Genomic DNA, 14,184 nt, shown 5'->3' with positions numbered 1-14,184 from the left:
TTCAGCAACAGCAAAGGCTGTAATTTCAGTGGGACCATAGCACTTGCAGTTCTACTATCAAGGAAACTACTCAGTTCAGCAGAGTTTGGCTCATGGTTCTGCTTCTGTCTTCTCATACGTTATCCAGCATTCATTCCTCAGAGGCTTTACGCCTTTGCCATTTTAAACAAGGAAAAGATCAAGTACACGAATAGAAACAATTACTGTCTAGAACACTAAAGAGAAAATAAATGTGAATTTTAAGAGAAAACAACATTACAAGATACAAATGCTACATCAAAGGCAAGAACAGTCTGTGATGCAGCTGAAGCACTGCAGTCTTCAAAATGTCCTTCCAAGGTGCTGCAAGTGTAAACACGGAATATGCCACCAAGAGCTTTTCATCAGAGATATCTTAAGCTTTCTTACCTTTGATTAGTCTCTCTGGTCGAGTCCCTGGTAGCGTCCACATTGCCTGTGCCAGATGTCCAAAGACGGTGGCATCAACGGTGGAAACAGTTGATCCCATAATGTACTTCTTGTCACCTGTAAATACAACAGAAAACATTTCTTGACTGGTTGTCACTCTTCCGCAATTAAAAAAAAAAATTCCATGGCTGCATCTTTAGCTTTTTTTTTTTTAGTAAAATCAATTAAATGAAAAGGTTCACTACCTTAAAGACAGGAATTCAACACCGAATATGACTGCAAAGCTGTTGCTAGGGTGAAATCCATAACTGCAGCTTGCCCCATGCCCACTCACACCTTCTATAACCAGGCCAATAACAGAGCCACCACTGGCCAAGGAACCTCCTCCACTCCTCACAGCTGGCAGCACTCACACACTGTACTAGTTCTACTGCATTTAAAACCTGCTCTGCAGCCAGCAGATGCCTGACAGCACGATTTTCATCTTGCTGCAAACCCAAAACTCTTCAACCACGGTTCAAAATCATGAACTTGCCGACAGAAGCGGGTCACGTGCGTGCACCTCTCGTGCGTGCAGATCCAGTTTCCATTTACTCATCTGATCAGCCAAAAAAAGAAACAGATGGATAACTAACTAAGACAGGGAAGAAAAATCATGTTTCAAAGCCACTGTTTGCAACAAAACATCCAGTATAAACTTGTTTTCCCATCACAGGAATGAGACCTGGAGCAAAGACCACACATAGAGCACCCAGGTGAAACAGGCAGTATTGCAGAGGTCAGGTCAACTGGTTGCACTGTTCCTGCCTTGGCCTGAAGTGCTATAAACTCTGTGAAATGTGGTATGTAATTGAATTCTCAAAATCCAGTTATCCCATCTCCCCAGGACATTCTTCCCCTGACCATAGTAAGCTGAAGGTAATTCAGCAGGTTATTAAATGTTAGGGTTATTGAGCGAGTCTAGAGGAACTGTCCAGCAGTAAAATGCATCAAATTCCAGCGTACAGTATAAGGAATGCTGCCAAAGCGGTGCTCAGGAATAACCAGTAACAATAACCTCCTCTAGCCTGTCAGATGTCATTTTAACATGGAGTTAAATCTCCCCAGCTCTTTCACAGCTGCATCAATCTATTGTTTGAAAACTCTGTACAGGGTAAATGTTGTGTCTTTTCAGTATTTATCTGACACCTAAGGATCCTCTGATCTCAAAAACAGCTCAAAAATTGGTCCCTAAGCCACAGTTATATGCCAACACTAGGAATTTAGCATCATACAACTGGGCCTTGAGATTCAATCCATAGTGATTTGTGCTGGGAAGTAATACTGTCATTTCCATCCTGTTACAACTAAGGCAGGCAGTGAGCGAGGGCTGAACCATCCCTCTCTCTGGTTCACCACGCACAACACACCCTACACCCTGAGGTGCACGGAAACAAAGGGCAAGAGGAGGAAATAAAACTGTGGGTTCATAGAACTGTACATCTGGTTTTAAATCATGTTGCACCACATAATATGGCCTTTATGCACGTTTTTCCCACCAGTTCCAATTTGTTCTCAAAAATTCCAGTGCAACTTTTGTCCAGAAGACTTTCTGATAGACCAGATATCTCTGTGTTCATTTTTAGGCCAGATTACAAAGTGCCTGTCACATCAAGGCTGCCACAGTGCTGATCATCTCAAACACCTCTCTGCATCCCCTGGCTAATCCAACAGAAATGAAATCACCTAGTCACACTGGACTTGGATCAAATATGTACTGCCTGGGAATTTGAGAGCACACAGCTCCACTATTTACAAAGGCATACACCAGAGAATTCAAAAGCAGCTACTTCAGCACTGGGTCAAGAAACACCGTCAAGAAACAGATCTGAGATACAGGCAGAAGACCTGCACCCTTCCAACAGCAGCATGGTCAGCCCTTGCAGGTTGCTACAGGGCATTTCAACTAACTTTAGAGGCTCACATTCAGGTTAGACCCACCTCTGTGTTTCAGCTCTGAGCACCCCTGCCCTTCACAAAGCATCAAGTGCTTTCAAAATCCAGTTCAGGAAGCTGCTGCCCTGCAACTCCCTGCTAAAATCCCCATCTCCCAAAAAAAGCCTGAGGCAGGCAGACAGCTGAAAGGGCACCAAGAGACTTATGGGCATTGCTCACTCACTTGCCTCTTTTACACAATTATCAAAATGTATATTTATATATATCACTAATTCATACGCTCATTCCCCACAATTTCTTACAGTACTAGCAGGCAGTAGGAAACAGCTACAAGAAAATTACATTTGTGGTTTAAAGACTTCAGGACAAAGAGCAAGATGATACCAATGTAGCAGACTGATCCATCACGGGAGGGTTAGTTCCAATTTCCATGTTTATAAGAGATCTGGAGAAGTATGTCAGGGAAATAGGTACAAGGGAGAGAGAAAAAAGATTCTCAGAAATGAAAAATAAAAAAAAAAAAAGCACCCAAGATGTGACTGGGAATGTCAAAATGAGTGTCATAAGAACTGGCAGCTGCCACGTTATCATTCTCTGGAAGCAGCTCTTAAAATTTAAAAGTTATTCTTGTTCCCATGTGAATGGTCCCTGTTAAAAAATGGGGAGCATTAATCTGATATGCCTGATAACTGAAAGCTACAGTTTGGTATGTGCAGCTGTTCTGCATCCTTTTTAAGCTCTTAAGATTGCCCTCTAACAGCCAAAATCCCAACTATTTCCCCTTCTGGGAAAACACCTGGGTACATATACGTGGAGGGGAATCTCACAAAGATTGTGCAGGCAATAAGCTGACTGACCACCTTCTCCTTCCCCCATGAAACAGAGCTGTCTCTAGTCAGTCTGGAAGTCTTCGTCCCACCTTCTCTACCCATTCCAGGATACCACCTGGAGGCCACATTTACTAGACCCAATCATGAACAGCCGGTTGGAGAAAACATGAGCGTACTGATGTTAATGACAATCAAGGCAATTATCTAAAAGTAGATGAACTCACCCACAAGCAAAAAGGCAAATATAATGATTCACGTAACCACACACCAACTAATCTGACATCCATTTCAGAGGGGAAGATGAAAAAAAAGTACAATGTTCAGTTGGTAATGTAATAAAATAACAGGAATACAGCAAACGCCCATCAAGACTTTTTGAAGTACACAGGAACATTCTCAACAACAATCTGGAAGGAGAACAAAATCTCTGCTGATATGTGTATAATACAATTAAAAATCTGATACAGTGAAGAAGTGCTTTAGGATTTCTAATGCTTTTTCCCACCAAAAACAAAAGCAAGAGACTGATTATAACATTTACCTTCACAGGGAGATGACCCAAGCCACCCAGAAAGGAAGGAAGAACTAGGAAAAGCATCTGCCTGCAGGCTGGAATTGGACAAACTCCCATTTGAAGCAAGTCTGATTTTAAACAGATTTTGATAGTGACTAACATCTACTACCAATTACTAACAAAAGTGGTGGCACCTCTGCTTTCTGAAATCTCATAATTAAAAGTAGATGGCTTTTAGAAAGCCATCCTTAGCCAGCAAAAAGGCACAGGCCTCAAAACAGCAATCAAGCAGTCTGATTCACAGAGATATGTCTAGACGGTTAAATGATCTCTTTGAACTCAAAATTTTACAAATCTGAGTGTCAGTATAGACTCCAGAGATGGAAGGATGCAGACTTCAAATAAGCAAATCAGAACTTTTGCAGGTACTTGGGGAACATGTTTTAGTTTTCCCTTGAAGGCTCTGCCTACTCATGGCAGACTGGGATGACTTTAGCACAGACACATTCACTGCTGCTCCCTGCAGCCTGTCAGTGTTGTCTAGCCAGAACCATGGGGCTTTGCTGAGCTCCCATAACAGGCTGAACTTGCTCCAGCTCCTGCCTCAACCCCATTCCTCTTTGTAATGAACATGGAGCAACACAGTGCCAATCTCAAAACCACAGCAACAGTAGTCCCACTGAGGAGGGTACCTTGAGCTGCCACAGCTCTGCAGCAGATATGATCAGATCTCCTCTTCTAAAGCGAGCTGCTCCCTCCCTTCCTCCCCCTAACAGAAAAGGGACCTCTTAAGCACCAAGAAACAGGTTTTCTTTGAAGAGGCACTAGAATAGATAACCATTTTTGTTAACAAACAAAATGCAGCATGAGAAAGCAGGGTCAGAAAAAGAGTAGTCAACAAATCTTCCCCCTGCCCATTGTGCCCATGCATCACATGTCTTTTTTCCACCTTGCTCCCAATCCAGCAACTTGGCAGGTTTGTTTCAGAGAACAAACTTAGAGAAAACTCTACATAGCCTCATCTAGGTCCACTGCAAACACCTTCTTTTCCAGAACACCTTGGAAGTTCAGAAACATTTCTTTTTTCCCTTTCTGAGCAATCAGTCAGTTTCTTCCTTCTGCTGGGCTTTCCTCACCTTGCTCCCTTCATCCACTCCACACTTATTTCTTTAGAGCATGTGCAGTATGTCCTCCCTTTGGAGCACAGTCTCTCCTGTTCTGCACTCAGCCACCTCTTTAAAGCAATCATAAGAGAAAACACAGCGGCCAGACATGGACCATCTCTTTAGATTCCTTGCACAAGAGAGACAAAAGCTCAAGAGAAGCAGCAATCTGCCCCAAACCAATTCCTCAAAATCTAAATTTTACACAGACACACAATATGCTTAGCTCTCAGCAGACCAGAAGGCAGGAAGCGCAGTGTAGACAGCTCCAATGCAGATTGCAGCCTGAGCCACACAACAGAAATGAGGTTCATGCAATGCTAACTAAATGAGGTCACCTTAAAAATAACATTATAGGATTGGATTATGATAACCAAAAAGCTTAAACTCACCTATTTTGACAACACACAACCACTGCCTACTAGGAGCTTTGAATAAAGGTACTAACCCAACCAAATACAACAAAGTTCAGCTCATCAAAATAACACCTGCAAAGGTATTTTCAAATGCCAGCCTCATAATGATTTAGCAAACAGCCACAAGTCCCATGAAATAAAAAATGAGACAAACACCCCATCCCCAAAAATCATAAATAAGAGGTTTCATTTGCAGAATTAAACACTACATTTTCCTAAATTCATATAGCAATATGCTCTTCCAAAACTGCAGGCTATCTTTTGCTCCTCTAGACACACATACTTGGTGGTCAGAGAAGAAAGCCTCTTATGCCTCTAGACACACGATCTGGAAGCAAACAGTGGGGAAAGATACACTTTCTCTGCCAGAGCAAGGCACTGAATGACAGCAGCAGTGCAGCTTCTACCTTCTGCCAAAATGAGATTATTTGTGTGTGTGATCAAGCTGTCAGGAAGCACTTGAGGTCAGTTTTATCCTGTGGACAGAGCTGTGAACAGACCACACACAACTCACTGTACCTTACCCAGGAGGCCTGCCAGAGTCCGCATGTCCTTCTCCATCAGTGTGTACATCTCCTCCTCTGAGAAGCGGCCAATGCCATGGCCGTACATTTCCCGCTTCACGATTCCTTTGGTCAGATGGCAGAAGATCCACTTCAGCAAGTCGCTGAAGGGGCCAAAAAGAGAAACCATCTTTTGCGTCTCATGAAGATTTTCCACCCATTGGCAATAAGCTAAAGTCCTAAAAGGATGCAAAGATAAGTTATAGCAGTGTGATCCCCAGATAGCCCACCACCACTCTGCCAAGGCTCAGACAAAGGTCAGGCAGATGAGCAGTCACTGCCCTGATGGAGAGGTAGCGGAACAGCAGACCCTGTGGCAATTTGGAGTGACAGCAGAGCAAACCGACTTTGCAGTACTTACACAGACTGCCCAGTGCTTATTCTCTCAGTAAATAATGATTCACTTCAACAGAAAATGAGATTCATATTGAAATATAAAATAAAAGTTGTAGAATTCTGCTAAACTCATGTAACAAAATGCAATGCAAAAGGGATTTATTAGCTGAAGATGTCTGACTGCAAAGACCTGGGGAACACAATAACAACAAAACAGCCCACAAAGGTATCAATCTTTCTCACCAACCTGTTCTCCTTACTCTCTATACTCTGAAACTTAGCCAACCAATAACTTTTCTCCAACAGTAATTTTTCAGAAGATCTCTCTTCTCCTTGGAAAGTAATGATGACACAATCTTTTAAAAATAAAATTTAAAAAATGAAGGGGTAGACGTTATTGGGTTGGTTTTCTGTTTCACATTTTACTCTCTTCAAAATGTTGATTTTATGAGAGAGACATTTCTAAAGGATTCTGTTGTATCCCATGCTTTACTGAATGGCAAATAATATTCTTTTGAAAAGTCTTTTTATAAAAATTTGTCTCGCCAGCTAAAATTTTTATTTCCTACATGAATTTTTGTTTTTTAATAATATAGACAAATAAAAACTTGATTTGTTGCTGTTGCAACTCCAGAAACTCGTGAAAAAAAGAAACATTAACTTTTTTAATAACCAGCATCTCCTGAAATTACAAACAAACCAAAGAGACCACATATACGACTTTTGTCATCAAGTTCAAAGGATGTTGGAAAAAGGGCTAAAGACATCTCAAAGTAGACATGACAGACATATGATGTCTGCAGGATCTCAGAAACACTGGGAGTTGATACCCATATTCTATTAGGTTTGTAGCAATTTCCAAACGGAAAAAAAACTAAAATGGATTTACACATTTGGGATTGTATGAAAAGAAGCTCATGGAGACTGACAAACTAGGGAAGCTAGATAGAAAAGTTGAAATATCAAAAGATGCAAGTTCATGTACACAATTATATTAAATACTGACTTAATAATCAAATGTTTCCATTTCCAATATGACCAGAGCTCCATTGCTTTAGTTCAGAATATGACTTCAGTTTAATCATTGTACATATTTATAACTCCACATAATTTTCTTAGTGCTGATATGGATCACCTAATTCAAAAAAGGAAAGGGGAAAAAAAAAAAGTAGTATCTCTTGAAGAACTCCTGTGACTTTTTTTCATCATGTATATTTTATCAAACTCCCATGTGTCATGGTAAATGCTGAATTCAGCACTACTATCAGGGAACAATTACATTTCCACCATGAAAATGTTCCAATATTTTAAATTTCCACAGATTCTTTACTTGAATTACTAATAACATGAGGTGAAAGGAGAGTATTTTGCTGTAATAGCTGAAAACAACCCCAAATTTAGAATGCTCAAATTTAGAATGCTCCCAACAAAATGGGTGAAAAGTATTTTAATTCTTTTAAAAGTTGTCCACAGCAGTTCAATGCCTTCTGCTCAAACTGGTTTCACTGAAGTTAGTAACAGTGAGGCATGCACAGGTTTTGCTGCAAATGCATAAACAATGAAGAACAAAAATGCACCTGCTATGCTTCTAATGGCTTTTACCCTCAATAGGTTTCTCAACAGCCTCTTGCACTACAGTAATATGACAAAAGCATCCCGCTGACATTTCATACACTTCAATACCTCTCTTTGAATGGGGGCATTCTGCACAACCCTTGTTTTTTAAACTGGATGGATCAACTCAAGTCATTGAGCTGGTTTCAGCACAGCAGAGTTTGAGACAGCCAGATTCAGCAGAGGAATTCAGCAACACAGGAGGAACATGAAGCCAACAAGCACAGCAGCAAACAGCTACTGAAACTCTTAAAGCATTAACTTTGTCTGGAAGATGTGGTGTGGGACTACCCTGCTCCAGGAACAAAGTAAAACAGTATTTAAGAAGGATGGAAAGAAGACTGGCCTAAAGCATAAGGGCACTCTATAGAGCGGAACATTGCAGTAGTCATGTTTCACAGCACGTACAGCTCTGAATAGGAAGAAAAACTCTGGTCTTGATGTGAACACTAGGAAATAATTACAAATACTATCTACACCACAGAATCATAGAACGACTTGGGTTGGAAGGGACCTTAAAAATCATCTGGTTCCACCCCCACTCCAGGGGCAGGGATGTTACCCACTAGATCAGGTTGCTCAGGGTCCCATCCAACATGGCCTTGAGCATGTCCAGGGATGGGGCATTCACAACTGCTCTGGGCAACCTGTTCCAGTGCCTCACCACTTTCTTCCTACCATCTAATCTAAAAAACTGTTCCCCCTTGTCCTATCACTGTCTGCCCATGTAAAAGTCAGTTTCCCCCTTTTCCCTAAGTGCCCTTTAGGTACTGGAAGGCTGCAATGAGGTCTCCCTTGAGCCTTCTCTGCTCCAGGCTGAACAACTCAGTTTTCAGCCTGTCTTCACAGGAAAGGTGTTCCAGCACTCTGATTATCTTTGTGGCCCTCCTCTGGACCCTCTCTAACAGGTCCACATCTTTCTTATGCTGAGAACTTCAAAGCTCAGTGTAGGTGGGGTCTGACAAACACAGAGAGAATCACCTCTCTTGACCTCTTTTGATGCAGCTCAGTATGCAGTTGGCCACCTCACACTTTTGGCTCTTGTCCGGTTTTTCATGCACCAGAACGCCCAAGTCTTTCTCCATAGGGCTGCTCTCAATGAGCTTTTCTCCCAGTCTGTAAGTTATTACTTAATACTTGAATAAGCAAAGAAAAACTTGGTCACTGAAAGCACTGCTCTGTCATGCTGCAAAGACCCTCCTACCCCAGCATGGACCTGATCTGCTTCATCTGGCAACTCTGCAACACAACTTAGTTGCTTTAGGACAACAGGCCTGGCCTGGAGAAGGGCAACAAGAAGGCAAAACAAAACAGAAAAAGAAGACAGGAGACCTCACTGCAGCATTTTTTAAAAGTCACCCCAATTGCACAAGACTAACTTTGCCGTATGGACTTGCCACCACTATTGCTCACTCCAACCACACCAGTGAGCTGGCACTGCACCCTGAATGATCAACTTTGTCCAAGATGGCCTTAATTTCATAAAACAGAATCAACAAGGTTTCCCACAAAGCTAATTAGCCTATACTTTACAGCAAAAATACATTTCCCTAGAGTTCACTTGCTTGCTCTTGGGGGAGAAGATCTTTGGGTTTTGAAGAGGCAGAAACCAGATCAGGTGTTTAACAACCAGGACAGCAACAGAAAACTGCACAGGATTAAGGTAATCCTGCTTAGGCTAAACTGTCAAGAACAAATCTTAAGACATCTGCTTGCCGCTGTGTGCCTGAAAGTATTGTCCAAACACTTCTTGAACTCTGTCAGGGTTGGTGCTGTGACCACTTCCCTGGGGAGCCTGTTCCAGTGCCCAACCACCATCTGGGTGAAGAGCCTTTTTCTAATACCCAATGTAAACCTTCCCTGATGCAAGTTCAGGCCATTCCCTCAGGTTCTGTCACTGGTCACCACAGAGAAGAGTTCATGCCTGCCCCTCCTCTTCCCCTATTTACCTTATTTACCTTCTGACTCTGAACAAGTAGAACTGTCAGGTGTCCCAAATCTCAAATGTACATGGGCAACAAAGATAGCTAAATAGAAAATCAGAGTTTGCTTCTAAAATTTTATAGCTCTAAGTACACAAAAGCAAGGAAAAAAGTAGGCTCAGATTCACAGAGAGTTAAAAACACTTTTAAAACTGACTTTACAAGCACTCCGTTAAAAGAATTCTATTCAAAGGTTCATTAATCTGTGTTTCCTACCAAAACATGCTTCTGAGCACTTAATTTCACCCATCACTCCTCTGCTCAGAATACATCAGTAGAGTACTATCAACATTACAAAATATTAGGAAATGCCAGAAATTGGGTAGTCTACAAAATCTACTTCAGCAACGCATAACTATGTGTTTTATACTACAGTTAGTATTTATGGGATGACATAATTATTTTAAATATTGGCCTGAATAGAATATTTTGGGAAACATTAACACTCCCATTTGTGCCAGCACATCTGTACAAATGCTAGAGTACAAATGAAAAAATAATGCATTAAAGAGCAATGCTGTGGAGGTGAAGTAAATCCGAAGTCTAAATGTAATAGTAGCTTTGGCCTCAATACATAAATCAGGCGAGGAGATGAAGAAAGTGACTCATCAACAGCAGCTTGCCTGATTATCCCAAAACTGTCTAAACACCAAGGCAAGGGGAAAGCATTCACAAGGATGTGAAATGGGGGTTATTTCTCCTATCTGAACATGTGCAAACCAGAATTTCTTGATATACAAAAGGATTATAACAAATTCATTCCACAATCAGCAGCAGAAACTCCACCTGCTGTGCAACTTCCCAGAGCAACTGGCTTCTATGCCACCAGTAGCACTCAAGTCTCATCATTGTCAGCAGCAGGAGAGACACTGCGCTTACAATCAGCTTGATGTATTTAAACATATTTACATTATAAACATATTTTATGTTTAACACATGGCAGGTCTGAACACTGACCAGAGTCATATTCATTTGTATTCTCATACCATGCTTTTCCTGTACTTCAAGCACTCAAGTCACATATGATGTTTACAGTTTCTTCTTGAAAGACAAAGCAAGAAATGAGTCAAATATATATATGCGTGGATATGTGTGTATGTGTATATATGTATATATACATATATATACTTATCACTACAGTTGTGTTTGACAATACAGCTAAAGCAATCTAATGGGATAGTCTGCTTAAGCTGAATATTCAAGGCTTTATGGTCTAGCTAAGCACATTAGTGCCACCGACCTAAGATCCCTCTCCTGAGATTAAAGTGACAGGAGGCATCTCACAGAGACTGCTACCCCTCTAGGCACCAGGAGCTGCCTGGCCTGAATCCCAGCAGTGTCATCAAGCCCAGCATGCCAGTTTCGGAAGGAAGTGAGGATCACACCCATCTTACATAGACGTCTGATCCCATGAACATGCTGCAGATACGCCAAAAACTCAATGCATCCCCAAAGGTGGCTGTGGGTGCCACGCTAGTTTCTGAGGGCCCACAGGTCACTGCAGGCAGTGGAGGAGACCCAGAGCAAGCCTACAGCAGATGAGTGGTCTGCCCTGGATCCAGGACCTGGGGTGAGAGCCACAAAACTGTTCCGCTCCCATCTCTTCCCTGCTGGCTTGGCCCAACACCCATTCAGGTTAGCAGGCTTTTTTTCTTTCGCAAATTTAAACATAGCAAAAACCTAATGGTTATGGCATTCTCCAGGGGCAGGAGCTCCAGCATCAGCTCCGAATCAGTCTAGTGCATCTCACAGATAATGTCCTAATCCCAGCACAAAAATAAGCACACTGTTTTTCTGCCTGAACCCTGCCAGGTGCCAGTCTGGGCTGGAAGCAGGGTGTCCACAGGTTGAGGTTCACAACAGTCCTACACTGCTCTTGGGTCCAGCCAGAGCAGCCACTTCCACCTGTAAGGGGCACCAACTGGTGAAGATGAGCAATTACCTCAGCAAAAGCCAAACATTTCCAGGGGAATGCTGAGCACCCACCAGGATTAGCTCCCTCCAGAGACAGCACACCACAGGATGTACTTTGCTTCCTTGTTCGATAAATGTAACGCAGTATTACTTATTTATGATGAAGTTACTTTGCATGCTGCTGGCAATAAAACAGTACGTATCACATTTTCTATCACCGCTTTGGAGGCTTGATAAACCTCATTCTGCAGACAGGCATCGCTGCGTTACAAATTCTTTACTGTGGGACTGAAGGACACAATGAACAAACCCTAAGCTTCTGGTGGGAAGTAGGAAGGTTCAGGGACTGATGGAAAGGGATCCCACAACCACAGATACAATGCTGTCAAGGAGAAACGCAGCCCTACACAACGAAAGCCTTGGTTTATTTTGGTGTAACTGTAAGGTGGTCAGAGTTGTTATCCAGGAATTACAGCAATACAATTGCAATGCCTCATGACTCAGGCTTTGCCCAGTACAGGGAACCCACATGGTATAACCTCACCAACACACCAAGCCTCTGTTACAGCCACACAGCAGGGACATAAAGTAAGACTTGCAGCTGGATGTTTTACTACACTGCAGCGAAAATACATGCCTTGGAAAAACTCAGTTAACTGTGTGACTAGACAGGAAAGGCAACAGGGATACACAGCCAGGCATGCACATCTCTGTCCTTACTCGATGTAACTTTGTCCACCCATTTGGACACCACCTCCCTGGGTCAGTGCCAGAATTTGCAATACCTGTCCTCCACACTCCCCTGTGTCATGTCCAGCAATGCCAAGTCTGCTCTGAGGGAGTCTGGATGGACAGACAAAAGCTTCACAGAACAAAGCACAAGTTTGCAATTGAGACACAACAACAGCATTAGCTTGTCAGTAGTAATGATACATTTAAAGCAGGTAAATCTGTGAACCACGAAACAACCGACACTAAGGCAGAGAGATGAAGCATTAGGGAACTAAAAGGCTTCATCCTCCCTTTGGCAGCTATTGTAACTGAAGGTGGAAAAATGAAATAAGGTTACATTTGCAGGCTGCTTGTGTCAGGTTTTTGAGGCTATGACACTGCAGATGGGTATAATTGGTGAAGGTCACGCTTCCTGGAAGGCAGAGATTACATTTCTAAATCAAATCACTTCAATCTGGCTACTTAATGCTAAATTTGTTCTGAGGAGACACTAAAAATTATTTGAAGAACTATATGTTCACGTGTTGCTGCTCATCTTTGATCACAAGGTGAAAGAAAAAGCAGATAAATGCATTCAATTTAAAATCACACATCGTTTCTAAGAAAAGAAGTGCAACATAAATGCAAAACTTAGTATAGCAAGGGCTTAAATCCATACTAGAAAGCACAGTATCAGGAAAAAGCCTTGTGCCTGCTGAGGCAGCATATGCAGCATCCCAGATGCCATGTCCACCTGATACTTCTATGAATTCAGTCTAGATAGGGCACTTAAAAAGGACTGAAACATAAAGCAAGAGGAATGACAGGTGTTATTTTCAAAGGTGTCAGTAAAATGCATAAAGTACCATTTCTATTTTCCATTCATATACATATTTCAGCTTTTCAGGATACTGTGACTAATACTGTGTCCTATCAATTGGCAGTACCGCCAACAATACATATTAACAGGAGTATCCTGTGTTACAAGGAAAGGCAATAATCCATATTGTAATCACACACACATAATTAAGATCAGTAACTGTAAGAACACAATATTCCAGATTCGCCACAGACACTGGATTTGTTCCCCTGCATCCCCAAACCACAGATGTATTCAGCCACCTTGATCTTTTGCTCTTTATTAGAAAGACTGTTTCTATATGGAGGTCACACTAAACAGGACGAAGGAACATCCCACTGCTGCTTCCTTCTACAAAGCTGCAGGCAAAGGGCCTGACTTTACCTTCCTTACACAGCGTAACAAATTCTCAGGGGAATTACCCCTGGCTCATACCGGCGTACACAGAAAGCAGCAGCGGTTTTCTAGGATGAAGAAAGCTGTGAAATTAACAGCTGGGTACCCAAGCTCTCTGCAAGAGAAAATAAGCACTCGTGTCCGGGTACAAGCTCAGGGGCAGAGCTGACAGCACAGGAATGCAGCCAGCTTTGCCATGCAAACTTACCAGTATAAGTGCTCCTCCACCATTTTTGTCACAGCTCTGGAAACAGCTCTTTCATGTGGACCAAGGTGTTTATTTAAATTCACTCCAAGCTTCTCTTCCAAAAAGTCAATAATGAACTCGGTGCCAGATACTTTCTTGTGATTGTATTCAATCCAAGGCATTTTCCCTTGAGGGGAAAGTTTTCCATCAAAATAGTTCTAAGGAAAAAAAAATGAAGTAAACAAACAAATATACAGACAAAAAAGACCCTTCAGGTTCTGTTTCAATGAAAATAAAGATTTTAAAACAATGTTCTCTCTTTTTAAAGCCAACATTATCCAACAAACTTTTTTTTG

The 14,184-nt window shown here is 42.0% G+C and overlaps 1 protein-coding gene across 1 annotated transcript in view; it reads right to left on the bottom strand.

The window, feature by feature from the left end:
- The window catches only part of FAXC (failed axon connections homolog, metaxin like GST domain containing), a 28,703-nt gene that overhangs the window by 8,730 nt on the left and 5,789 nt on the right, over positions 1–14,184 (bottom strand). Inside the window, exons 3-5 of the mRNA XM_064649902.1 lie at positions 13,850–14,046; positions 5,791–6,008; positions 409–525 (exon numbers count right to left, since the gene is read on the bottom strand). Coding sequence (XP_064505972.1) covers positions 409–525; positions 5,791–6,008; positions 13,850–14,046 — 532 coding nt within the window. The remainder of the gene's footprint in view (positions 1–408; positions 526–5,790; positions 6,009–13,849; positions 14,047–14,184) is intronic.

Source organism: Pseudopipra pipra, chromosome 3 (assembly GCF_036250125.1).
Source record: "Pseudopipra pipra isolate bDixPip1 chromosome 3, bDixPip1.hap1, whole genome shotgun sequence".
Lineage (NCBI taxonomy): Eukaryota > Metazoa > Chordata > Aves > Passeriformes > Pipridae > Pseudopipra > Pseudopipra pipra.
This window is presented reverse-complemented; position numbering and strand designations above follow the sequence as displayed.